Source organism: Myxine glutinosa, chromosome 3 (assembly GCF_964187855.1).
Source record: "Myxine glutinosa chromosome 3, kmMyxGlut1.1, whole genome shotgun sequence".
Lineage (NCBI taxonomy): Eukaryota > Metazoa > Chordata > Myxini > Myxiniformes > Myxinidae > Myxine > Myxine glutinosa.
The window spans coordinates 62,573,631-62,600,848 of record NC_136263.1 but is presented as its reverse complement, the minus strand read 5'-3'; the positions used below and the strand labels follow the sequence as shown (position 1 = coordinate 62,600,848).

General features: G+C 44.7%; 3 protein-coding genes across 3 annotated transcripts in view; 1 reads left to right on the top strand and 2 right to left on the bottom strand.

Annotated features, from left to right (window-relative positions):
- Nucleotides 1-781, bottom strand: part of UBE3D (ubiquitin protein ligase E3D) — a 96,437-nt gene extending 95,656 nt beyond the window's left edge. The window contains exon 1 of the mRNA XM_078774112.1: nt 733-781. The gene's annotated coding sequence lies outside the window, so the exon portion shown is untranslated. The remainder of the gene's footprint in view (nt 1-732) is intronic.
- Nucleotides 549-16,575, top strand: GOPC (golgi associated PDZ and coiled-coil motif containing). Its single transcript, XM_068110763.2, has 8 exons — nt 549-1,167; nt 2,292-2,456; nt 3,218-3,393; nt 8,031-8,196; nt 14,642-14,737; nt 14,822-14,986; nt 15,156-15,339; nt 15,502-16,575. Exons 1-8 carry the CDS (start codon nt 952-954, stop codon nt 15,606-15,608), a joined length of 1,275 nt encoding a protein of 424 aa, XP_067966864.1. The 5' UTR covers nt 549-951; the 3' UTR covers nt 15,609-16,575.
- The window catches only part of LOC137423516 (uncharacterized), a 38,229-nt gene continuing 27,365 nt past the window's right edge, over nt 16,355-27,218 (bottom strand). The window contains exon 5 of the mRNA XM_068110766.2: nt 16,355-17,405. Coding sequence (XP_067966867.1) covers nt 16,984-17,405 — 422 coding nt within the window. The 3' untranslated portion in view covers nt 16,355-16,983. The remainder of the gene's footprint in view (nt 17,406-27,218) is intronic.

Below are 27,218 nucleotides of genomic sequence, written 5' to 3'. Positions count from 1 at the left end.
GGACTTGGCAGTGCCAAGTCGAATGTCTCTCGAACATAGTCGTATCCTTTAGCAGAATAAAATTGAAGAGTGAGTGCGAAAGCTTTGATGACTGGATCGTATTCATCTCTCGAGCGTTCAGACACAATCGGCTTCCCAATATGGCCGCCAAGCAACTTCCGCTAGCTTCAGCCGACAGCCGTCATTGGCTCTCCAGTTTATTATATACCTCCGTGGTAGCCAGACGCCAGTGGAGACTCAGAAAAATACATTTTTCACGATGACCAGTGGGGATTCTGAAAATGAATTTAAATTAATTAACACCAGTAACTGGAAAATGTATTTTTAAAATATCAATCAAGACGAAATAACATGAAAATTATTTACGGTCTCACTCACGTCGTTTAATATGTGAGAGGATCAGTAAATAGTCAGACGTTATCATTTTAATCAATATGTTGACATTTTATAGGATGTAATATAGTATTTGTTCTATCACCTATCCGTTGTCGATTATTCAAATAATCTTTTAAAAACAATTTTAACGACTCAGGACCTATGCCTAATTAAGCGGTGTATAGCAATAGCATTGTTCACTGTTCAGTGTAGCTAGTCGACCATTCAATCTGAACGAAATTGTACGTCTTAACGAATTTTGAGCGAAACGAAACAGTTAATATGAGCTTATCGACGACAGCCGCTGAATTTCAACGTAAGAGAGGATGAATGAGGAAGAGTGAAGGACGTGATTACCTGGAGGGATCGAACTCGAAGGCAACATGGGATGGATGCGTTGAGCTCTGACGCGGCTCATACGGGAAGTGTCTTTTAACTCCATTAAGTCCACGTCCGCAGAGACAAGAAATCGTCTCGGCTTTTCCATTTTTTATCTCTTTCCTTCTCCATACCGTCGTTTTTAATCCGTACCCTTTACTTGTCCCAGAGTCGGTTTCGTGTTCTTCCATTTTCACGATGGCCGGACCCGGCTCGCTGCTCCGCTCTCTGGACTTGCTGGAGAAGGAGTTCGACAAAGCGTTTGTCGATGTGGACCTGCTCCTTGGGGAAATCGACCCGGACCAGTCGGAGCTGACGTTCGAAGGCAGACAGAAGATGACGAGTCTGAGTTCGTGTTTCGCGCAGCTCAGCCAGAAGGCTCAGACTGCCTGTCAGCTGAACGCTAAGTTGGAGGTAGGTGCTCTGTCTACCTGTGCTGTTTAACCAGAAGCGTATATGACGCGGGACGTGAGGTCTAGTCTCTGTGCGTGTCTCCAATCCGTCTTGTGAGACAAGGAAAGGGGATGACTCACTGGGTGGTGCCAGTTGTGTGTTCAGGATTTGGTAAAGGTTGAGAAGGTGGTAGGTGAGTATGGAGGTGGGATCGGGTTGGCTTGATAACGTTTAAATAAATCCCAATAATTAAATAATAATACACGTTGTAATGCAATTTAAATGTTACCTTAGCTCTCCCAAAAAGGCCTTTGTCCTCAAGCCAAGGTCCCTTTGTAGAAAGAAAAAAAAAAAATTGGGGTTCTGCCGAGATGGACAGTATGTTTGCAGCACGTCTATCTATGGGTTATGTCTATCTGGGTGCAATTTCTCATGGAATATGATGGAAAGATGTGTAATCTGCAAATTTATTTATTTTCATATTTGCTGTTGGTTGTTGCATCTTGACGTGTGCTGTCATTTCCGTGACGACGTTAAACCACCTGCACAGAGTGACGTGCTGGCAAAAAATGCCCACAAAATTGAATCCCACGAGGTCTTTCCAAGCGAGTCGGTCTGTACCTTATCCGAATTCCAGCTACCTGGTTTCCAGGATCAGCGTATTCTAGTTGTCGGTCTCTATTATGATGTGATGAGCGATGTGCCTAGTGAGTGGTTATGTGCGTGGAACTACAAGGACCTCAGATTCTTTCGTGCCAAGGTCCACTGCCCTTCTTTGGGAGTGGTGCTCCTTCGCGTGCTTGAGTGCAGACTTTCCATTTTTGGGTTCTTTCACAAGCTTAGAAAGAAAAGCTTGGTTAGCCCTCCCCCCATCCTTTTTGAAGAGTACAACGCAACACCTAAAGACGTTTTTACTGAGCCCAATCTGACTGGTCTCCATCCATTTGTCACTATCCTACTCAACATGTAGATTGTAGAGCATCATTCCCAAATACACACAGCTTGGTCTTTCATCATCTTGCATCTCCAATGTTGTTTTCACAGAGAACTAACTGCGGAGCACTATATGGGCCTCGAGCTGCATATAGTTGTAACAGACGATGGAGAGGATCTTGTTAACCCATAATGTGCGCGGCGTGGTGCAGGCAGAGTTGGTGGATTTGCGTGTCAATCTCAGTGAAGCTCGTGGCACGAAGACTGTGCTCGAGAAGGAGTTGCATTCCCAGCTACTTCAGCTACATGCCGTGCAGCTACAGCTGCACAGCCAGTCGGGCCTGGACACCGACTCCAACGTCATCAAAGCCAAGCTTGTACGTTGTCTTTTTGCACTTGAATCGCCTCGCCTACTAAACCCCTTTTGACACTTGTAATTTTCAATCGGATACACTGTGTGCAAATTGGTCACGTGTTTGGTTTGGTTTGATAGTGTGAACTGATTTTGTAATGATATTGTCCTTTGTGCTTCTTTTCCAAGTCTGAGACAAAGGGAGAGTCCACGGTAAGATCTTTCTCCGTTCGATCTTTACTCTCCACCTATTGGGGCTGTTGTGCTTCTGTCTCCGTGATGAAGGTTGTCGTGTCCCGTATGCTAGAGATTTGGAAACACCTGGAAAAGTCTTGAATGGGAGGTTAAAATGTTACCCTGTTGTCAGTCTATCAACTTGGGTATGTATAGCCGATGTAGTTAGGTATTTGTGTTGAGTATTTTTTAATAAGAGCTATGGTTGGTTAGTTAGTTATGTATGCATGTATGTATTAATTTAATTATTTATTTGTTTATTTATTTATTCATTAATAAAAAAAATCTTTTTTTTTTAAGAGCCCATTATCCTTAACAATCCAAATGATAAAAGGTTTAACCTGATCATATTGAGTGTACATTTCATTCAGAGTGAGGAATGGGGTTAGGGACTGATTGCAATTTTACTGTTTTTATGTTTTCAGCATCAGACTGCATTTGCTTTTGTTGGAAATCAAGAATAAAAGGTGGAATATAAAATTATTGATAGTTGCACCATATCATGGACATATAACCTACAGGGATGCGAAGCTAATCGGCGTGTGGTTGCAGGAGCAGGAAATGGAGACCGGGCGGCAGGCCGGGATACATGAAGCGGTACTCGAGAGCGAGTCGAGACTCATGAGACGCGAAAATGCGGCTCTTCGCCGTCAACTCGCCACTCTGCAGGGGGAGGTGTATGGTGCACGTCTTGCTGCCAAGTACCTTGACAAGGAACTCGCCGGCAGGTATGCGCACAGCCAATCTTTCTCCCTTATTTTTTTACTCCTTGTGGGACTTCAGGAACCGGAAAATCAACATTTGTATTAAGCTCGGTCACCTTGATGGAGGTAAAATATTTGGTTGGTGATTCTTGTTCAAAATAGAAAACGTCACCAGCAACAGGCATGCAAAGCTACTATTATATTTGAACACAGTTTGAATCCAACACCAAATCAAATCTACATGCCAGGCAGATTTGCCGTTTAAATTTGATAAATGCTCAACTTTTAAAGACTAAATATTAAACAAGCCATTTACAAATGTACTTGTTCGCTTTTATTTTTTGTATACAATGTCGAGGTTCGTTAAAGAGCTAAACCAGGGAACGGATCAGGACGTAATATAACGAAAATAAAAGTAGAAAGAGAGGAGGGGTGAGGGACACACCAACAGCAGGGTTGAGGAGCAAAATAGAGGGGACTTTGAGAAATAAAGGATGTGGGGAAGAATGAGGGCAAGGGGAGGGCACAACAGGTGGACAAGATGGATAGAGCCACAAACTCTCAGGAAGGAAAAACTGGAAACTTGGAAAATGGTGTGCTTATGGAGGGTTAATGGAGGTTTAAAATATCACGGTTGTGGAGGAGGCTGGGAGGGGAGAGGGGTGATCTGTGATTGTGGTGAACAACTGTGGAATGAAGAATGAAATTGAAGAGAATGTGGAAGTTTGTTCCACAGGTGATAAAAGAAGAGGAACGAACGAGTTGTGAGCAGTGATTCTGAATTTAGGAGTTTTAGACATAATGGTTCCAGCAAAAATCACTATAGACGGGTCAATATACAACCAGAACAGCCGTACCCCAAAAAAATTGCAAATTTTAGTTTTATTGCATTTCCTTATATTTTAAGACTTACTTAGGAACATATCAAAAGTTGGACAGAAATGGACCATGGGAAAGTAAAAATTTTTGACATGATAAAAATGTCACAAAACCATGCACGATTCACTACGTCGAAAACGTCTTTGGTTTTTTATTTTTGTTTCTTTTTGTTTATATAAATTAATTTGTTCCACTGAGACCAGCTGCAAAGGCAACATTTTATAACACTTGTTTTGTGTCTTTAACAATGTTTACATCTGCTACCTGACACATGTCTTTAACAATATGACCTCCCAGCATGTAGGCTAATGACCTAATTCCTCACTGGTAGTTGTGCAGCTTGACTGAGTAACAACTCCACATGAATGAGTTAATTACACCTAATTAGGACTCGATTGGACAACGTTGTATGGTAAACATTGGAGATACAATACAATACAACCAAGGAGATACAGTACAATACAACCAAGGCCAAGGCAGTAGCAAAAAGACAGGTAGGCCTATGCATACAATTGCCCCATATATTCTACATGTATTTTGTACTCCTACAACTGTAGTGTATGATGGTATTTATTTTCCAGGTTCTAGAGTTGTGGGGATGCATATTTATTTAATAGGAATGGGACCAGTTGATTGGGGGAAGGGGGGGGGGGGGGTTCTATCAGTATGTTTTTCTTCTGGACTATACATATCTTTTCCTGGTGCACCTTGTGACTAAGCAACAGAGCCCTTGTATATAATTCATTTCAGATGCAGAAAGCAATGGGATGACCACTATGCAGATTATTCCATAGTATGTTTCCTCCTAATATATATCTTACATAAATATCTCAGTTTCAGGGGCGGAGAATGCTCTGATGGCATTCAATGTATATGGCCAATGTAAATTGACTGCATGCTTCTAAAAGATCTCATTTTTGTATTTTCAGAGATAGAAAATGAACTCTTTATATGGTAAAGAGACCTGCCCTTTATGCCAAAGGGGATTGGACTGTGAGGAAACAGTATCAGTTCGTGAGAAAGGAGCAGAAGGCATCAACCGTGCAAGTGCCGAAAGGGGTGTTGACATCAGAATTCTAGCTGGTACCAGTGTTCACAAATCATGCCGAGTGAATCACATAAACAAAAAGGACATTGCTTTAACCAAGAAGGATCATGCGGAATCAGGTCCATCAGTCAAGAGGAGTGCTCGCATTTCCCTGGGACCATATGACAGTAAAACACATTGCCTTTTCTGCGGCACTGAAGTTAAGGAAGAGGGCCCAAAGCGAGGCCATGCAGAAACAGCCAGTTTTGGCTACGTGAAGACTGACGCATTTGTTAAAACTATATCAGTTCATTGCAAAACAAGGAGCGATGAATGGGCCTAGGCTCTGATCTTGTGATAGAACAGACATTAATGCGCTCACTGAAAAGCCAAGGGGGGCTGACTCGAGGAAGTGGGATGTCAGAGCACCAGAGAGCAGTTTGGACTCTGTCTTCAACCATATCGTCCTCCTACAACCTTGCTATGCAAGAACTGACCTCGAGTAGCTACTCAACAAGTGAACAACATAAGGAGTTGACAACATCCAGGGTGAGTCGAGATGAAGCTGATCGTGGCAAAGTTGCCGAAAAACTGGACAGCTTCACACCATTTTCTGATGACAAGTCATTGCGCAATATCATCACAGGGGTTACTGCAAATGAGGATGTCAATGTTCATGACCTATTCAAAGTAGGTAGTGACATTGTCAAGAAGATGGATGATCACCCAGCTTACTCCTATTCACACAAAAGGAGTTCTAAAGCCAAGACACTTGCATTCAGCAGGGCAGTCAAAGTTGCTGAGGACCGCACAATAGATCCAGCGTTACTATTCCAGAGGTTCTTAGTGGTGTCACAGACGGGAGATCTCCAGATAGGTGAAGTGATGAAATATGAACTCTGCCCATACCCAATGTCTCTTTTTGAGGCAAAAAACATCCTGCGCCAGCCAGATAAACCACAGTTGGCGGAGGCAATAAGGAATTATGCTACAACCAAATCTGACAATGCTGTCAACCAGACAGTTCCAGGAACAGATCACTATGTTCTTGACGGGGGATCACTTATTCACCGCTTAAAGTGGACAGAGGGATTCACCTACAGTTCCATTGCAGATGAATATGCCTCATTTACAGTACGACACTATGGCAAAGCTACTGTTGTGTTTGATGGTTATGAGGCTGGGCCAAGCACAAAGGACTGTTCTCATCAACGTCGGAATAGAAACAAGAATGCCACCAAGGTTAACATTACGGAGTCAACAAAATTTGTTGGGAAAAAGGAGGACTTTCTGTCGAATGAGTCAAACAAGCAGGCAATGATACTGTTGATTATAGAGGTGTTGCACAAGGAAGGCTGTGAGGTGATCCAAGCAGAGGGAGATGCTGATGTTGAGATTGCAAAAGCGGCCGTCGCAAATGCGGCTTCCAGATCTACAACCCTCATTGGAGAAGATACAGATCTCCTTCTCCTCCTGCTCTTCTATATGGTGGAGACAAACTGCATTGAACTCTATTTCCGTTCTGACAAGGCAAAATCAAATGTCTACAATATCAAAGTCCTTCAGCAGATACTTGGAAATGCAGCCTGCAGAGATATATTGTTCCTTCATGCATTAACTGGCTGTGACGCAACGTCTCGTGTCTTTGCGATTGGAAAGAAGTCAGGGTTTCAAAGAATCATCAAGAAAGAAAAGGAACTGATAGACAGCTCAAAGGTGTTCTGTAAACCACAGCAGAGTCAGGATGTTATTGAAACTGCAGGCTGCAGAGCAATGGTGGCATTGTTTAAAGCAAATCAGAACGACTCATTGGCATCGATCAGATACAACATTCTCTGCAAAAAGGTTGCAAGGGCTAAGGCATTTGTCACTCCTGAAAGACTGCCACCCACATCCGCTGCCTGCAAGTTTCATTCTCTGCGGACCTATTACCAGGTAATGGAATGGATGGGCCTTTGTTGTGGAATGGAGCCAACGGAGTGGGGATGGAAGGTAGAAGGAGGAAAACTTGTTCCAGTGATGACAGACAAAAGCCCTGCTCCAGACATACTACTTCAGATGATTCACTGCAACTGTTCAGGGGGGTGCAAAACACTAAGGTGTTCATGTAGGAAGCATGGATTAGAGTGCACCAGTGCATGTGGACATTGCCAGGACAGCAACTGTGACAATATGAGTGTTGAACCAGACATAGAGGAGGAGGAGGAGGACGATGAAACTGGAATCTAAGACTAGAAGGCATATGGTACTTCCACATGTGTCAAAATTGTCCAATTTTTTATATGTGGCTTTCCATGTCATAGACTGGCAGAAACAATCAAAGAACATATATTTGTGCAAATATTTACTTTAAATTGCGAATGGTCTCAGGATTAGCACTGGATAAACTACCAGCAACGATCATAATACAAATATTGGTGCAAAATTTACTTTAAATTGTTAGTGGTCTGATGATTATCAGTCAATTTTTTTACGTTTTATCTGCCGGCAGCCATCTTGTTTTCTGACGTCACTGAGGGACTTTCCCATGCGTCAAAATTGTCCAACTTTTAATATGTTGTCTTCCACTTCATAAACTACTAGAAATAAGCATAAAACAAAAATTTGCAATTTTTTTGGGGTCAGGCAGTATATTGACCCGTCTACTATCTCATCAAATATTAGTCAATCATGCCAGTCAAGCTAGGAGGGCAGGGTGAACTTCTGGGGTTTCTGTAACAGAACGATGACCCACATTCTGCATAATTTCCTCCAGAGTTCAACAGATCCAGCTTTTGGGACAAAACCTGAAGTGTGCCGCCCACGATCGCCTGTGGAACCAGCTTGAGGCCGAGATCCACCTGCACCGGCATAAAACGGTCATTCGGGCATGCCGAGGTCGAGCAAACCCACATCATCCACTCCGAGCACCCCCTGCACACGTATGTCGCTTCGGACATGATGCACATCTGTTAATTTATTTTAAACAATTCACTTTATTCGTTTTTCTCAACAATTAAGCATTTTGAAAGAGTATTTTCTCAACGAGTCCAAACGTTCACCATATTAAATGTTATTCACCAAACATGTGAGTATGAAATATATGATTCTTTTCAACCTACAATTGTTTTTTGTTTTTTTAAGGCTCTCGTCACGGACGCTATGTCGTCCTCATCGAGTCCAGGCCTTAAATAAAAGAGCTGCATTGATAGAAAGGTGAAGAAAGAGAATAGTCTAAGAGTTTTTGAGGAAGTACAAAATCTGCTTTTTGAAAAGTGGAAGATCATAATTGTTTGGAAATAAATCGGAAGGTAAAGAGTTCCAGAGTTTGGCAGTGGAAGGGAAGAAACGAACATCATAAAGGTCCACCCTTGAGATGCCAATGGCCACACAATAATCATGCGATGTAGTGGCTTTTCAAGTATTCCGTGGTCTCGCTAATGGCAGAGGTATACAGGCAGCAAGTTCTTGGGAGCAAAAACCGAAATAACATATGTATAAAAGAGAAAGAGAGACAACTTTGCAGCATTATTCGAGTGGGTAGAGTTTTGAGGTCAGATTGGGAGAGTTGATAAGTCGGATTACTTTGGATTCAATTCTGTCCAGTAAGTATGTGGAACTAGAACCTCCCCAGGTGTGAGAGCAGTACTCTATACAAGGACAAATCAATTCTTTATATAGTTGAAACAACTGTTAAGAGGAGAAGAATCTTCGACATCTGAACAGGACTCCTAGTTTCTTTGAGGCAGATTTAGCTATTCGTGTAATGTGTGGATTCCAGGATAAGTTTGATGTTTGGGTAATACCTAGTAGGTTTATTATATCACATGGTGTGATAAAGAAGGAAGTAAAGGACGGGGAAGACCGAGAAAGACTTGGCTAAAGGTGGTGGAAGAAGAAATTAGAAGCAAGGGGGTTAACAAGGGGAGATACAGAAAATAGGGCAAAATGGAGAAGATTGTCATGGGGTCCGCAAAGCTAACCCCCCCCCCCCCTCCCTCGAGCAGGGAAAATGGCCTTAAAATGCCTGTTGTTGTTTGTTGTATGGTATAATTGTGGATCTTTCAAAGGAGATTTGAGAGTTGAGAGGAGTTTTAGAGAGAGAGGGGAAGAAATGGAGTTTTAGAAGCATTAAATTTAACTTGATTACATTTGCCCACTGGGAAATCTTGTCCAAATCCGAATTTATAGAGGTGGCTGTGATCAAACGAGATGTAGATCGACTGAGGGAAGATGGATCAGATGTGAATTACAGTGCATTCAGAAAGTATTCAGACCCCTTCACTTTATTCACATTTTGTTAAGTTGCAGCCTTATGCTGAAATCGTTTAAATTCATTTTTTCCCTCATCAATCTGCGCTCAATACCCCATAATGACAAAGAGAAAACAGGATTTTAGAAAGTTTTGCAAATTTATTAAAAAGAAAAAACTGAAATATCACATTTACATAAGTATTCAGACCTTTTGCTTTGACACTTGAAATTTAGCTCAGGTGCCTCCCATTTCTCTTGATCATCTTTGAGATGTTTCTACACCTTGATTGGAGTCCACCTGTGGTAAATTCAATTGATTGGACATGATTTGGAAAGGCACACACCTGTCTATATAAGGTCTCACAGCTGACAGTGCATATCAGAGCAAAAACCAAGCCATGAGGTCGAAGGAATTGCCCGCAGAGCTCAGAGACAGGATTGTGTCGAGGCACAGATCTGGGGAAGCCTACAAAAAAAATTATGCTGCATTGAAGGTTCCCAAGAGCACAGTGGCCTCCATAATTCTTAAATGGAAGAAGTTTGGAACAACCAGGACTCTTCCTAGAGCTGGCCGCCCGGCCAAACTGAGCAATCGGGGGAGAAGGGCCTTGGTAAGAGAGGTGACCAAGAACCCGATGGTCACTGGCTGAGCTCCAGAGATCCTGTGTGGATATGGCAGAAACTTCCAGAAGGACAACCATCACTGCAACACTCCACCGATCTGGGCTCAGTGGCCAGATGGAAGCCAAACAGTTCAATCTTGGTTTCATCAGACCACATAATCTTGTTTCTCACAGTCTGAGAGTCCTTTGGGTGCTTTTTTGCAAACTGCAAGCGGGCTTTCATGTGTCTTTCACTGAGGAGAGGCTTCCGTCTGGTCACTCTGCCATAAAGCCCAGATCGGTGGAGTGTTGCAGTGATGGTTGTCCTTCTGGAAGTTTCTCCCATCTCCACACAGGATCTCTGGAGCTCAGCCAGAGTGACCATCGGGTTCTTGGTGAATTTCCCTTCACTGGAATTAAGGGGCCCAACCCAAACCATGAAAAACAGCCACCAAAACACCCAAAAGTATGTGGACACAAACAGAAAGGGTGTCCGCATACTTTTGGCCATGTCGTGTATAAAGGCCTACAACAAAGGATTCTCCAAAGTCTCTCAGATAAGAGTCCCAGAGATTCGTAATGTAAGAAAGGATATCACCAGTAGATCTTGCCTTGCAAAAGCCATATTGATGGTCAGATTGAAGACTGTGAGATTCAAGATGCTTGAGGAAATGGAATTGAGAAGACATTTAAAGACTTTGGAAATAGTAGAAGTCAGAGCAATAGGACGGTAGTTGGAAGGGTTTGAACAATTGCTCGTCTTTAATAAAATAGGCTGCGCTAAGGCATGTTTCCAGGAAAGAGGAAAAGTTTGGGTTTTTAAACAAACGAGCAAGCACAGGAGCAAGTTCTGAAACGCACTCCTTCGTAACACGAGGAGGAATGCCATCTTTTCCATACGCCTTGCTTGTGTCCAGAGAGAAGAGTACTTTTTGACTCCCTGAAAAGAGATTATAGGGAAGGACATTGATTGGTAAGGGGTGTGCATCATGGTGTGTTGGAATGTTAAAATCATCCAGTGTGGAATTGGAGAAAAGAGAACCAAAAAAGTTCAAAAGGGTTTAGAGTTGCTCAGGTTTTTTCCCCATTTTATTTTGTATATACATGATCGAGGCTCATGGAACAGCTAGATCAAAATGGAAAGGGGGAAATGCCAACAGTAGTGTAGAAGGGGAGGAGGGCAAGGACACATAGGTGTGAATAAGCTGCACACAAGTTGAATGAAACTCAGGAAGAAGAGGTAGGGGAAAGTAGGGATGAAAAGGTGAGGGAGGGGTGGGGGAAAAATGAATGAACCACTTTGAGGCCATTTTCCTTTTTTTTTTAGAGGGGGTTGGCCTTTTTCGGGCACCGTGGTCCCCTTTTTTTGAAGCAATGTTTTATGGCCGGATGCCCTTGATGCCGCCAACCCTGTTAGTCACCTTTTGCGACACACCGGGAATTACCAGTGAACTGGTACTCAATTTGCTGACCTTGGAAGGATGACAGGCTGAGTCAACCGCCCTGGCATTAATTCAGCGATCGACCAGGATTCAAACCCAGGATCCTAGGATCCCAAGCCGGCACCCTAACCGCTAAGCCAATGCCAGGGGGAGAAATCACGATAACCTGGAAAAAGGGAATGCTTGGGATTTGGGGGTACCGTTAGAAGAGATGATGAGTATGGATGGGGGATGACCTGAGGTAGTAGTGAACTGCTGTCTTGAAGCCTTGGACGGAAGATTTGGGACTGAACAGACTGGGGAAATTGGTTCCACAGGTGAGAGAAAAGCGGAACAAATGAGTGAAGGTGAGCAGTGAAGTGAGCCTGGATTTGGGAAGCTTAAGAAGACGAGTGTTACTGGTAGACCGTGTGCATCCTGCCGAAACCTAGATGAGGGCAGAGTGTAAAAAAACAAACAAAAAAAACCTTTAGAGGCCATTTTACCCCGCAAGCGGGGATTGGCCTTTTTCGGGGACCGTGGTTGTTGTTGTTTTTTTTGGTCCCCTTTTTGAAGCAATGTTTTACGGCCGGATGCCCTTCCTGCCGCCAACCCTTTTTGGCGCCTTTTTACGACAAACAGGGAATTACCAGTGAACTGGTACTCAATTTGCCGACCTCGGAAGGATGACAGGCTGAGTCAACCCCCCTGGCGTTAATTCAGCGATCGACCGGGATTCGATCCTAGGATCCTAAGCTGGCACCCTAGCCGCTAGCCCAACACCAGGCTAGAGGGCAGAGTGTGCAAGACCAAAAAGGAGGCAGTAGAATACAGAAGGGCCACCGACCTTCCTGTGATGTGAAAGTAACGGGCCTAGACAATCACTTTCATTGCAGATTGCACATGGATTTGGATTTGTCGCAACCAGCCCTTTTGATTTATATCTGCTGATACATGAGCGTGTCAATAATTAGTGAATTTCACTATCACTAGTAGTGCATTTGTGTATTATGTGCAATATTGTAGGGACAAATGAAAGTCATTTGTTGATGACTTGGTACCTGTAATCGTGCTGTAAATATGGCTGCCGCTATAAGAGTTTACCTCGACACAATGGCGAAGAGAGGTGTGTTTGTTGAGTGAAGGTGCCAAACTGTGTGCCAATGTTAGGAAAATGGCTGCACAATATGGTGCTAATCATATGTTGCAGCAAAACATGTATGAATGGTGTGAACGGTTTCTAAAATGACGGACGGATCCCCTACTGCAGTAGACACTGATCACCCAGGCCGTTTTTAATTGTGCACACTCGTCCATCCTTTTCGGAACCGTTTACACTATTCGTTCATGTTTTTCCATCATATACAGTTCTTACTATATTGTGCAGTCATTCTAAGAAGGTCACACGGTTTGACACCTTCACTAAGGAAACTAGAAGGGGACTCGACAGAGTGCATACCTCCACCAGGCTGAACAGTTTGTTTTTTTATCCCACTCATAGGTTGGATCTCGATTCGGACCTGAACCAAAATCTAATTGGCTTGTTCTTGTCACCTAACCAACTTCTCCACCAGGTTTAGTCATAACTCGTCCATAACGTTTTAAAATATCATGTTGTATATCGCTTTTCGCCCGATCTCTCAATGGATCTCAATGGAAGAACCACTTAAAAATTAAATAATTTTTGTATCCGAATCCATATTCCGATCTTCACCAAAATTGAATCGATTAGTGCTTGTCACACACCCAATCTATCCACGAAGTTTCGTCCGAATCCGACCACAACTTTTTGAGATATCCTGCTATATATCGGTTTGGGCCCTGTCTCCCAATGGTGAAGAATCCCTTAAAGTATTCTAGTATCCGGATCTTCACCAAATTCGAATAATTTCGTCCTTGTCACATACAAAAAAAATTCGTCCAAATCCGTCCACAACTTTTTGAGATATGTTGTTCACAGACAGACAGGGGTGAAAACATAACCTCCATCCACCTTTGGTGGTGGAGGTAATAAACCTGATGACTCCTCGCTGTTCCGTAATTGTGCACTCTTGTCTTGGGACAGCCATCTTTATAGCACGATTACTAGCAGCAAACGGGGAAGTCGGGCATTAAGTGGTCACCAAATCGCTCACGCTTGCCCCTGCAATAACACACACAATATAATTATATTACTTGCACTATTAGTGAGAGTAAAATTCACTTTTTTATTGACTTGCCCTCATGAATAAAATTAAAAAATCCAATTGTGTGGGTACGTTGGCCAAATTCCATTTTTTGGGGTCACATACAAAAATTGGAACAATGACAACAGGCATTTTAAGGCCATTTTCCCTGCGAGAGCGGGGGTTAGCCTTGCGGTCCCCATGACAATCTTCTCCATTTTGCCCTATTTTCTGCATCTCTCCTTGTTAACCCCCTTGCCCGCATTTCTTCTTCCACCATCTTTAGCCGAGTCTTTCTCGGCCTTCCCCGTCCTCTACTTCCTTCTACATTCATTTCCATCACTCTTCTCAACCAGTCACTTTCATCCTTCCTCAACACATGACCAAACCATCTCAACCTGTTCCTCTTCACAGCATCAATCACAGGCTCTATTCCCATCATCTTTCGCAATTCATAATTTGTCTTCCTCTCTCTCAACGATACTCCGCACATCCACCGAACCATTCGCATTTCCACCCTTTCCAGCCTTCGTTGCTGCTCAACGTTCATTACCCATGTCTCGCTCCCATAAATCATAACACTTCTCACACATGCAGCATGCACCTTTCCCTTCAGCTTCAACGACACTCCCCTCATCATCAGCACGCCACTCAGTTCCCGAAACTTCTTCCATGCACATCTCACTCTAGCAACCGTTGCCGAGTCTGATCCACCTTCTCCATTCAGCATGTCTCCGAGGTACAAAAATTGGAAGATTTAATTAATTGCAAAAATACATTCAAATTCACTAAATGATCGACTCGTGCGATCCATGAATTTGGTCTTGTTTTTGTAAGTTGGCTGATGTCACTACGCTTTCCTTTTGCGAGTTATGAGTGTCATCAAGTCCCTCCTTCAGTGTTAAAGGACAGCTGTTTGGTTGTGTGTTTTGTACCTGTGCTTAGGATGCAGAGACGCTGCGAAAGCAGCAGGGTGTGGGCCAGGTACGTCGAGTTCTCCTTACCAAGGATGACAAGGAAGGCTTGGGAATCTCTATCACAGTAAGTTCAATGAAAATAAATTCAATGATGATGACTAGAAACGTAAGGAAAACCTTTTGTAACCTTTTCATGTTCCGTGTCTAGGGAGGTAAGGAGCACGGTGTCCCAATAATTGTGTCTGAGGTGCATCCCAGCTTGCCAGCCGCTCGATCCGGCGGGCTTTTTGTGGGTGATGCTATCTTGGCTGTAAACGGGATCAACCTAAGGGACGCCAAGCACCAGGAAGCCGTGAGCATCCTTTCCCAACAGGTTTGTTTCTTGTATGCTTTGTGATTTGATGAAACAACAATCTCAGAGATGCACCTTTTGGTTATCGGTCGGAACCCAAACTATGTAGCATCTTCGGAACCGTTTGTTAATGCTGGCACATTTCTGGGTCTCGCCTCGCAAGAAGCCATTTTTCTTTGCCCCTCCCCAGCGCGGCGAGATAGAATTTGAAGTGGTGTTTGTGGCACCGGACGTGGACTCAGATGATGAGAACGCGGAATATGAGGATGAGACCGGACGGCGTTACCGGCTCTACCTGGATGATTTGATGTCACCCAAAGAAGGACGAGCATGGTCACAAGCAGAGGAACCTTCTCATGAAAGCAACGCACAAGGTGGTATTGCAAGTTATGCAAATGTGATGACATTTTGGTTCTTAGAGTTTGGTGATGTGTGTTGTATAACACTTGTGAAATTAAATTTCATGGAACTCATCGCCATTCTTCCCCCTCCTCCTTTTCCACATCATCATCCCATGCTGTCTTTATTATATCCAGGTAATGGTAATGACAGACTAGTTAACAGTGATGCAGCCAGCCTCCAAGAAAACGGTAAAGAAGAAGAAGCAGAAGAAGAAGAAGAAACTCCAGATACTCAAGACTGAAAAGATGTGATCGACAGTCTGCAGCCTCGACCTGGAACATTTTTGCTTCTTCTTGGCTGATCACCAGTTGGTTCCTCTTTTATTTGTTCTACACAGCGCCTTGGCTCGGACCTCACGGGACATGTATGGACTTCCAGATCTGGCTGTCATTCTATTTCCATAGCCTGAGGAAGAATGCAGCTCTTCATCCTTTTTCACCTTCAACCTTCACTCCTGACTGAAGTTTTGCTGCCTATTTGTGTTAGCCTCTGCTGTATGCTTGCTTTGGGTCAAGCTCTACTATTTATTTGGCCCAGTACAGCAAGCGAGCAAGCATTGTGGCTTTCACAGAAGTCTCTGCATCATGAGTTTGCCCATCTCATTGGCTGTAAAGATTCTGAGCACTTGTTCAAAATGCAACTATTTCCTCATCCTAACACATCCTCCCCCCCCCCCCTCAACTTGGATGTTTTCTTCCAGCTCCATCATACTTTCTCTTCTCTCATCATTACCTCCGTTTTACGACATAGTCCCTCTGCCGTGAAAGCATGGTGAGATGCCTCGTGGTTATTTCAGATTACTTTGGTGTTTCTTGGAAACGTTTCTGGTCATAGTTAACCTGTACAGCACAATCACCCTTTAAAAAATTGATGATTGAGGAGCATTCCATTGGTGGGCATGGGTCTTATGGTTTCACCTAATTTTCCTTGTAATAATGCAAAGCTTCTTGTACTTTGTAACAGTGATGGCTGGACAGCACACACAGACCCAGGAAATCCACAAATTATAATCATTAAATAAATGTGGTGGTGGGTTGGGTAAAGGGTTGTACCTGTATGAATGAGTCAAATGCGGTTTATAAACGGCCCGCAACCTGAATTGTTGCTCAGAGTTGCTGGATTATTGTACTGTTTGTAGTGCAAAGCAATGCCTCTTGTGATTCATTATACATGGTGCTTTCAGGCAAAAATATTGAATTCGTATTCTTCACATGTATCGCTTCTGTTGATGTAGCCGAACAAAGATCAAAAGGTTTTTTTTTTAAGTTAAAAAAAGTACAAATTGTGCCAGCTTAGGCCTTAAGCAGATGACGGCAGATTATAAATAAAGGAATAATATAGCTACTCAAAGTTCCATGACACGACTCGAGTCGTAAGGCAAAGGTGTGTGCAAAAGCAACTGTACCTTGTCCACAGCACATTGAGGTTCAACTCTGGCCTTCAGTCAAATACCAATTCGGTAAAGTTTGGGTTGGGATTGTTATAGAGGGGCAGCACAAATGGATGTAACCATGAAGATCGTTTCAACTTTCTCTGGCACAACATGGCAAGCTGATTTATCTCTGCCAATTAATGAATGAATGCCAAATTACTCTTATTGTCAACACTGCATGAAGTTAATAAGCAGAAAGCTCCAGCTTTGGCGTGACAGACTCTGGTGGGAGGGAAATGCACGATTTTGGCACATGGTAGCGAAATTCCATGGCACTGGTGCAACCAACCTGCACCACTTGCTGGGGAGGCATGCTGTCGTGTGTCGTTCTGCTGCTCGGCGAGGCATATCTGGAAGCAGAAACCGAGAATATCTGAGGCGTCTGTCTGTCCCGTGGCACAACATACTCCCCAAAGCCGAACCGTGGGACGTGCTCGTTTGCTGGAAGGATCGGGATCGCATATTCCGGGCCAGACCGGCCCATGGGTTCTGTGTAGGCTTGAAAGTCTGAGGCGGTGGTCGATGGGGGAGACGGGGGCACGTTGGCAGGTCGGAAGGTCGATGCATTTCGTACAAGTGGAGAGCGACCATCTGGAAGCATGTAGTCTGAGAAGAGACCAAAGCAGACAGGCAGTTTGAGTGGTCTGCAACCATACCAATGTCATGAGGAATACGTGTTTAAAAAGTAATCATTAAATTAATAAATAATTGGTCAAACAATCTGCTAACTCAAATTGCTGAAAAATACTGCCTGGCTAATTTAGAACAAGTTTCTGGTAACGAAGTGGCATGTGCACTTGTGTGCCAGACGGTATGGGAGAAAATACAGCTGAAGGCAGAAGTCTTCAGGTTCTCAATTATAATTGTGGAAACCTCGAGAGAATTGTCGATTTAGAAACCCAGCTGTCTCACTTATGGCTTTCAGGACTGCAGTTTGGCCCGTCCAATCTGCACGCCTTTTCTGCTAGTCCCAAGGATGATAAAGATGATACAAGGGCTGGCAGGATGGCCTAGAGGTGTGACATTCATCTCCAAGCTCTCTTGCCTGGGTTTAAATCTCGACCCAGCTATAAACTGCCATCCTGATGTTTCACATGCAATGTGATTCAAAGATGTGTGTGCCGTCCCTCAGATTGACGTTAAACTGGGTGTCGCATCTCCTATCATTAGTTGGCGGACGTTAAAGATCCCACGGTGTCCTTTGTGAAGAGGAGGCGAGATGTCACTGGCACCATGGCCAAATTACAAATTCCTGCCTCAACTACTCAGTCGAACGTCAGGCCCGGTCAGACAGTTCGTGAAAGACTTGGGCTAAAAATATCCTCAGGGCAACCCTACAGGAACGTGGGAATCATTGTGGCCCGTAAAGAAAGCAGAAGAGATAATACACCTGCACTCGGTGCTGTGGATGTAAACTTTAGTATTTCCAAGGAGGCTGTGTGGATGCATTCAGTTTAATTATGCTCAGGCATGCAAGGCTTCCCTGCATCATCTTACTATAATTCACCAAATGGCCATCTGTCCATCCGTCTGTCCATCGTTCAAAGGTACCGCAAAAACGGCTGAACCGATCGCAACGATATTTTGGGTGGGTAATCCCTGGGACCTCCTGGAGTAAAATAGGCTATATTGTTTTTCCAATTTCAGCTTTGGCCTCCAGCATTTTCAGGTTTGGACTCCCGCATAACGTTATTTTCCCGGGTGCCGCTCAAACGGCTGCACCGATCGTACTCGGTGACCTTGGACAAAGACCTTTTATAAGCACATGGGTTGAATCCCTGCTTGAGAGAATGCCAACCCCCTCCCCGCCATCACGGTCATCTCTCCAACTTACAATCCCACGAGATATGCGGAAAGGACGACCCAAAACCAATTATCTTCCTTTTGATTCGGATATATAATCATCATTAAAAGTAAATAAAGACCTCGGCCAAAGTTCAAACGACGGGAGTTTAATCTCTACATGAGAGAATTCCACATAGCTATTTGGGCGGTGTATAAGCCAACAGATCGCTGTCTCCATCGATCTTGCCGAGGCCGTAACACCTATCGGCTCAAAATCCTTTTAACTGTTGACCTGGTAGTTTTTACAATGAAGGAAACGTTAACAATGTTGTTGAAAGTTTATTTTGTGATTAATTTGTGATATGGAGTTATGTTGTTTGGAATGAAAAAAGAGATATCGAGTTCAAGTGAATGACGACATGCCGTGATGGTTTCTACTTTCTGAACGTGAACTTCGCGGATCTCCATATGCAGATTCGCCACGGACCCACGCTCGATGTTTCTATACGTGAACGTTTCACCGTTTGTTTGCGAACGGGTACATTTTTCATGGAAGTCCTTCACGAACATGCTGTCCATGTCTGACGTGCGACTGAAGGTGCTACAGGAATGTGGAATTTATTAGTTTCATGCTTTATCATTCGCCGTATCTGCATTGCCTGTTTGCTTCTGGCCTCCCACCGCACGGCTATCTCACTAGTTATAAAAATACATATTGCAGGTAGATGACCTGTTGCTTATTTTCAGGAGCAGCAGGTGGAAGCTATGGAACAGTCTTGCACAAAGTATTTGTCTGCAAAATGATGACCTAGTCACGTCAATGATGGTCAGGGTGGCCGAAAGGTCAGGAGCCACAGGGTTAATATCATATGAAGTTTAAAAAGTCTATGTAATGAGTAAAAAACTGCTTTGTGATAGCAAAGATCATTTCTTTATAAATCGATTGCCGTGTGAGATTAGCACCGAGAGTAAATTACAATAAATGCTCGAATTTATTGGCCATTAACTTGCAGGACCTGGTGTGTACCCTGGTTTAGAATAGGTACACCATATCCCTGCATGTCGTAGGAGGCGACTAAGAGGGTTGGCATCAGGAAGGGCATCCGGCCATTAAAAAAATCCTCAAAAAGAGAACCATGACAATTACAACTACATATGGGCAGGGTACAGCCCGAAGTGGAGATCGGTTTCTGAGGTTTGGGACATGGAACGTAGGGACAATGACAGGGAGATCAGGAGAAGTGGTGGAAGTATTGGTCAGAAGAAGAGTGGACATATGTTGTGTGCAAGAGACGAGATGGAAGGGAAGTGGTGTGAGAATGGTGAAGGGTAGGCAGGGACAGGAATACAAGTTTGTGTGGCAAGGGTGCCCGGAGGGCATGAATGGTGTTGGTGTCCTGTTTTCTGAGGAGTTTGTAGACAGTGTGGTGAGTGTGACGAGAGTGTTTGATAGGTTGATGGTGAAAATGATGATTGGAAAGCTCTTGGTGAACGTCATCTCGGGATATGCTCCGCAGGTTGGTCGGAGCGATGAAGAGAAGGACAAGTTCTGGTGTGCGATAGCGAAGCTGATGGAAAACGTGAAAGATGAGGAAGTTGTTGTGGTAGGAGGAGACCTAAATGGACATGTGGGAAGGAGTATGGACGGTTTTGAGGGAGTTCATGGGGGTTACGGATATGGTGTGAGAAATGGAGAAGGTGAAAGGATTTTGGAGTTTGCTGATGGAGCTGATTTGTTGATTTGTAATACTCAGTTCCAGAAAGAGGATAATAAGCTTGTTACATACACGTCAGGTGGGTCGACGACAACCGTTGACTACCTTATGGTGCGTAGGCGAGATAGGGGACACCTCCGGGACACAAAGGTGATCCCGGGGGAGGAGGCTGTTTCACAGCACCACTTGGTTGTCTGTGACATAAGGGTGAAAGGTGCGAGGAGAGCTCGGCGGGTGAAGTACCAACCGAGAATGAAGGTGTGGAGGTTGAAAGAGGTGACAGTAAGGGAGGCATTAAAAGAGAGGCTGAGTAGGGTAGAGGATGATGTGGTTGAGCTTGAAAATGGTAGGATGTCAATGTAAGATAGTCTGTTGGGAGCCGTTGGTGAGGTATGTGGATGGACAAAAGGACCACCGAGGCACTCGGAAACATGGTGGTGGGATGATGAAGTTGGAAAGAGGATTGACGAGAAGAGGAAGAAGTTCAAGGAGTGGCAGAAGGCGAAGGGTACGGGAGCAGAAAAAGCAGAGCATGAAAGTTATAAGGCAGCCAAAAAGGCTGCAAAGAAAGATGGAGCAAAGGCGCAGGAGGCATGTAGGAAAATGTTCGGAGAACACTTGGATTCAGAAGAGGGTCAGACAGCGGTATTCAGGATTGCAAAGCAGATAGCGAAAGAGAGGTGTGATGTGATGGGGGTGAGTTGCTTGAAGGATGAAGTGGGACAAATCGTTGTGGACCCAGATGGAATTAAAGGAAGATGGAAAAGATATATGGAAATGCTGTTGAATACAGAGAATGAATGGGATGGCAACATCGAGAGTAACCCAGTTTTAGGACCGGTAGAGAAGATAACTGAGAAGGAAGTTGAGGAAGCGATAAAAGCAATGAAGAGTAGAAAAGCGGGAGGGCTGACGGGAGTTGTGGGAGATATGTTGAAGGCAGCAGGAAGTTGGGTTGTGAAAAGAATGACAGAGATCTGTAATCTGGTGGTGAAAGAAGGCCGCATTCCAGTGGATTGGGAACTAAGTACCCTCGTCCCTCTATACAAGGGGAAAGGTGACCCTCTGGAGTGTGGCTCGTACCGAGCGATAAAGTCATTGGAGCAGGGAATGAAGGTATTGGAAAGGGTTTTGGAGAGGAGGATAAGGAAGAAGGTGAAGATCGACGAAATGCAGTTTGGATTTATGCCAGGAAGAGGAACGACAGACGTGCTCTTTATTGTGAGGCAGTTGCAGGAGAAGTACATGGAGAAGAGGAAGAAGTTGTTTCTTGGTTTTGTTGATCTGGAGAAAGCATTCGATGAGGTTCCACACGAAGTATTGACATGGGCATTGAGGAAGTTAGGAGTGGAGGAATGGTTGATCAGAGTAGTGATGGCAATGTACAAAAGAGCGCGCACAGCTGTAAGGACGAAGGACGGGAACAGTGGTGAGCTTGAGGTGAAGGTGGGAGTGCATCAGGGGTCGGTACTAAGTCCACTACTATTTGTAGCTGTGATGGAGGTGCTGGCTCAGAACGTCAAGGAGGGTTTACCGTGGGAGTTGCTGTATGCAGATAATCTGGTGTTATTGCGGAAAGTATGGATGGACTGAAGGAAACGATGAACAAGTGGAAGGAATGTATGGAGACAAAAGGTCTGAAGGTGAATATCGGAAAGACGTAGGTGATGGCAATTGGTAAAACATGTGGTGAGGTGGAAAGAACTGGGAAGTGGCCGTGTGTTGTGTGCCGGAAGGGTGTCGGAGTGAACTCCATTCAATGTACAATGTGCGCTGAGTGCGTTCATCAAAAATGTAGTGGTCTGAGAGAGTCATTAACCAGTGTGGCAGCTACATTCAAATGTAAGGTGTGCACAGAGGGAGCTGCAGATGGAGGAAATGTCGAGTTGGATCTTGGGGACAGCATGAAGCTGGAAGGTGTGAAAACATTTTGCTAACTCGGAGACATGCTGAATTGAGGAGGTGGATTGGACTCGGCAAGGGTTTTTTTTTTTTTTTTTTTTTTTTTTTGAATACTGAATCGAGGCTCGTGAAAGAGCTAACATTAACTTCACAAACAAATGAACCAGACAAACAAAATACACAAAAAGAGGGAGCGGAAGACAAGATGGGGAGAAAAGGGGAAGCACACACACACAACATCCGAGAGCAGGGAGATGTGTGGAAGGGAGAGGGCCCGGGGGGAGGAGGCGTGGGAAGGGAGGGGGGGGGGGGATGCTAGACGGTTGCTAGAGTGAGATGTGCATGGAAGAAGTTTCGGTAACTGGGTGGTGTGCTGACGAGGAGGGGAGTGTCGTTGAAGCTGAAGGGAAAGGTGTATGTTGCATGTGTGAGAAGTGTTATGATTTATGGGAGCGAGACATGGGTAATGAACGTAGAGCAGCAACGAAGGCTGGAAAGGGTGGAAATTTTGGTTATGACATAACTTCCCTGAAAATGTCTGCTGCTCTTCTTCTGCTCCAATCGGCTCATCTGATCATGTGCTTGTTAAAGTGGACATCTCTCTGACCATTCTCAGAGAGCCTCCTCAGCGTCGACGAGTCTGGCATTTCACTCAGGCCAACTGGAACGGTCTTCAAGCAGCCATCAATCATCTGGACTGCTCTCCCATCTCTACCGCCTCTGACATCAACTCATCCTGGGAATTCTTCCAAAGTAAATTGCTCTCATGCACAGATTTATCCCATCTCGTCTTCAGTTGTCATACCCTTCCTCCCGTCCATGGTACACGGAATCTTGTGGTGAGGCTGTTGCCCAGAAACAACTTGCCTTCGTCTCCTGGAAAGCAAATCCAATGGAAGGAAATCTCATTTCCTTTCACAAAGCCCGAAACAAGTGTGTGTCCACCCTCAGGAGAGCCAGGAAACAATATCTCTCCGTTCTCAAGACCGAACTCTCTTATCTGTCTCCCTCTTCCAAATCCTGGTGGCGTCTGGTCAAATCTGTTTCTGGTGTTTGTTCCCCCTCCACCCCCTTCCTCACCTCAAACGGCTACACGGCTGACTCCGCACGTGAAAAAGCTGAATGCCTCAACTCTGTGTTTGCCTCTAAATCTTGTGTCCCAAACCCATCCCTCTCTGTACCCACCGTACCCAGTCGTACCCAGCTGCTCCTGGAATCTGTGTCCTTTCCTCCTGACAAGGTGGAAAAGTTTCTGTCAACCCTCGACTGATTCTGCAACTGGACCTGACGGCATCAGCCCACGGGTCCTAAAATCCGGTTCCTCCGCTCTTTCACTCCCTCTCTCTGTTCTCTTCACCCTCTCTTTTTCTCAAGGTCATCTGCCATCTGCTTGGAAATCAGCCAACATCACCGCTTTGCACAAAAAATGTGCAAAAACAGATCCTAGCAACTACAGACCAATCAGCCTTCTCCCAATTATCAGCAAAGTCATGGAATCCACCATTGCTTCGGATATGAAATCTTTCCTCTTCTCCAATGGCTTGATCTCTGATCATCAATTTGGTTTCAGACCTGGTCACTCGATTCTGGACATGCTGCTTCTGCTTTCTCAACAATGGATGGAGGTCCTCAATGCCAAACAGGAAATTAGAGCTGTCTCCCTTGACATATCACGTGCCTTCGATACGGTCTGGCACCCAGCTCTGCTCACCAAACACTCCTCCTTTGGTATCCATGGAAATCTCCATGCATGGCCGGTGGACTACCTCTCTAGTCGTAGTCAGCGTGTGGCCCTGAATGGGTTTCTCTCATCTCCTCTTCCTGTTCAGGCTGGAGTTCCCCAAGGCAGTGTTCTGGGCCCTGTGCTTTTTCTGGTCTTCATCAATGATCTCTCTGACTCTCTTGAAAATCCTCTCTATCTCTTTGCTGATGGCTCCACTCTCTGCCGCTCCATTCCTCATCCCTCAGATCGGCAGTCTGCAGCCTCCTCACTCTCTGCAGACCTGGACAAAATCACAGACTGGGCAAACAAGTGGAACATGTCTTTCAATCCTGACAAATCTGACACTCTTACGATGTCTCTCCGAAAAGACCGACTGGACAACCCTCCCATCCACTTTCTGAATAATCCTCTCCAAGAAGTTCTGTCACTCAAGCTTTTGGGTCTCACTATCTGCCATGATCTTTCCTGGGAAAACCACATTTCAAATCTGGCCTCCAAAGTCAGTCGCCGCCTGGGCATCCTCCGTCGTGCGAAGTCCTTCCTTGGCACACCTGAGCTCCTCACCACATACAAGGCTTCCATCCGCAGCTCAATGGAATACTGCTCTCCCCTCTGGGCTGGTGCTCCTGCCTCACACCTAGCTCGTCTTCACGCTGTTGAAACCAAAGCGTTCAGAATCATTGGAATCTCCCGCGATGAAGCTAACTCCAAGGGCCTTTCACTCACTCACCGCAGGCAGGTTGGTGGTCTTTCCGTCTTCTACCGACTCCTCTCCGGCCTTGCCCCCCCAACTCTCTCTGGGCTCTGTCCCCCAAATATTCCTACAGGTCGCACAAGATCTGCCTGCAACCCTCTTATGGTTAAACAGCCAAAATCAAGACTCTCTGCCCACCTTCACTCCTTCATTCCTCTTTTCTCCCGCCTCTGGAACAAACTGCCTCACTCTCTTCAATCCCACTCCTCCCTCCAGGTCTTTAAAACAGTTGTTCACCACCATCTCTTATCTTTCCCCTTCCAAAACCCTGAGCTTTTCTACCCCTGCTAATTTCACCCCAGATTTACTTTTTTGAAATACCAACTTCCTTCCTGGAAGTCCTTGGTGTCCTTGTGTTTTATTCTTCTCCCACCTCCCCCCCCCCCCCTTCCTACGCCTTATCCCCCCAAGCCCTCTCCCTCCCACACATCTCCCGATGTCCCTGCTCTCAAATGTTGTTTGTGTGCTTCCCCTTCTCTCCCCCATCTTGTCTACCGCTCGCTCTTTTTATATATTTTGTTTGTCTGTTTGATTTGTTTGTGTGATAAATGTTAGGTATTTCACGAGCCTCGATTCTGTATACAAAAAAAATGCGAAGGGTTCGGTGGATGTGTGGAGTATCGTTCAGAGAGAGGAAGACAAATGATGAATTGCGAAAGATGATGGGAATAGAGCCTGTGATGGATGCTGTGAAGAGAAACAGTTCGAGATGGTTTGGTCATGTGTTGAGGAAGGATGAAAATGACTGGTTGAGAAGAGTGATGGAAATGAATGTGGAAGGAAGTAGAGGACGGGGAAGACCGAGAAAGACTTGGCTAAAGATGGTGGAAGAAGAAATGCGGGCAAGGGGGTTAACAAGGGGAGATGCAGAAAATAGGGCAAAATGGAGAAGACTGTCATGGGGCCCGCAAGGCTAACCCCCGCGCTAGCAGGGATAATGGCCTTAAAATGCCTGTTGTTGTGTTGTAACTTGCAGGAACATTTTGATTCTACGAACACATGATGTTTGGACATGATGTCGATACATGATGTGTGAGGACGGTCTTGAACACTTGTTTATTTGAATTGCTCCCTGAGTAATTGGAGCTCTGAGTATCTTTCATTGAATTCAGTACCAATTGATTGGTTTGAAGAGCCTGGCCTTCCACTCGTCAAAACAAGCTCCACTCTTATCTCTTTTTTTGGTTCACGAGTTATCAAACAGTGACCACTATATTCGTCATGGGTGTGTGTCTGTGTGTCTGTGTGTCTGTCTGTCCGCAGAATAACTACCCGATGATATCATCCGATCTTGATGAAACTTGGGTGGGAGGTTGATATCATGATCTAGTTGTGTCGTGCCGAGAGTGGGCGTATTGCGCCCATTGTGGGCGGAGCCACGCCCGAAAAAGATGTCTTCTTAGGGGGTAATCGAGTTCAAGCTACATCTTCTCCGAGGGAGTTGGTGGAATCTGACAGGGGTTTCGGTATTTGGTTAGGCCAATATCATGTGTCTAGCCCCACAGAGCTCGATTTTTCATTTTCGCCCCAAGGTCAAGGTCACAAGGTCACGAAATTTAGAAAAGTCGATTTTTGATGGTTTTATTACATTGTTCGCTTCTTGATAGGGTGAAATGTCATACATGATCTTATATTATCACATACATCATGAAATACAAGTTTTCCAACAAATTTCAAAATCTTCGAACTTGACCTTTGAAGGTCACAAAGGTCCAATTTTCAAAGTTGTCGGAATCGAACCGAATTTTCGGTATTGTGTAGCTAACTAACCTCATAACTGATTATACATTATTTTCTATCTCATTTCAAGGTCAGTAACCTTCGTTTTGACATTTCCATGCCAGCACTACACACAATTACATAGCCCTGGCTCTTAAAGGCCTGTGCATGCAGCGCATTGGGGCCTTTTGTAAATAGGCATGTACACCGCATGTCGGGGGCCGACACCTGCCACGTGGGCCCCCGGCCTCCCAATCCGGGCCTGTTTCGGTTATAGTCTGTCCTTTGTCATTGATTATTATTATTTTAATATACAAGGTCGAGGCTCATGTAAGAGCTAACATCAATCACAAAAAACAACAACGAACGGACACACAAAACATACAAAAAAGGGAGCGGGAGACAAGATGGGGAGAGAGGGGGAAGCACACAAGTACAGCAGCAGAGAACAGGGACAACGGAATATCTGTGGGAGGGAAAGGGCTTGGTGGAGGCGAGGGGGGGTGAGAAGGGGGAGGGGTTGGTGGGAAAGTATAAAACACATGGACACTGCTGGAACTTCCAGGAAAGAAAACAGTCGGTATTTCCAAAAAAAAAAAGTGGATTTGGGGTGAATTAACGGGGGTAGAAGAGATCAAGGTTTTGGATGGGGGGAGATAAGAGATTTTGCTAATTTTGCTGCTTATCTGGAAAGAAAGAAGAGGAAATCTATTTCATTAAATATACATGTTTAAAAGAATATACAAGGTTGAAGTGCGCGGTGCTACGCGCGCGACTTGCTACCAAGGAGGAAGCGGACAACGCGGTAAGTTTAATGTTCT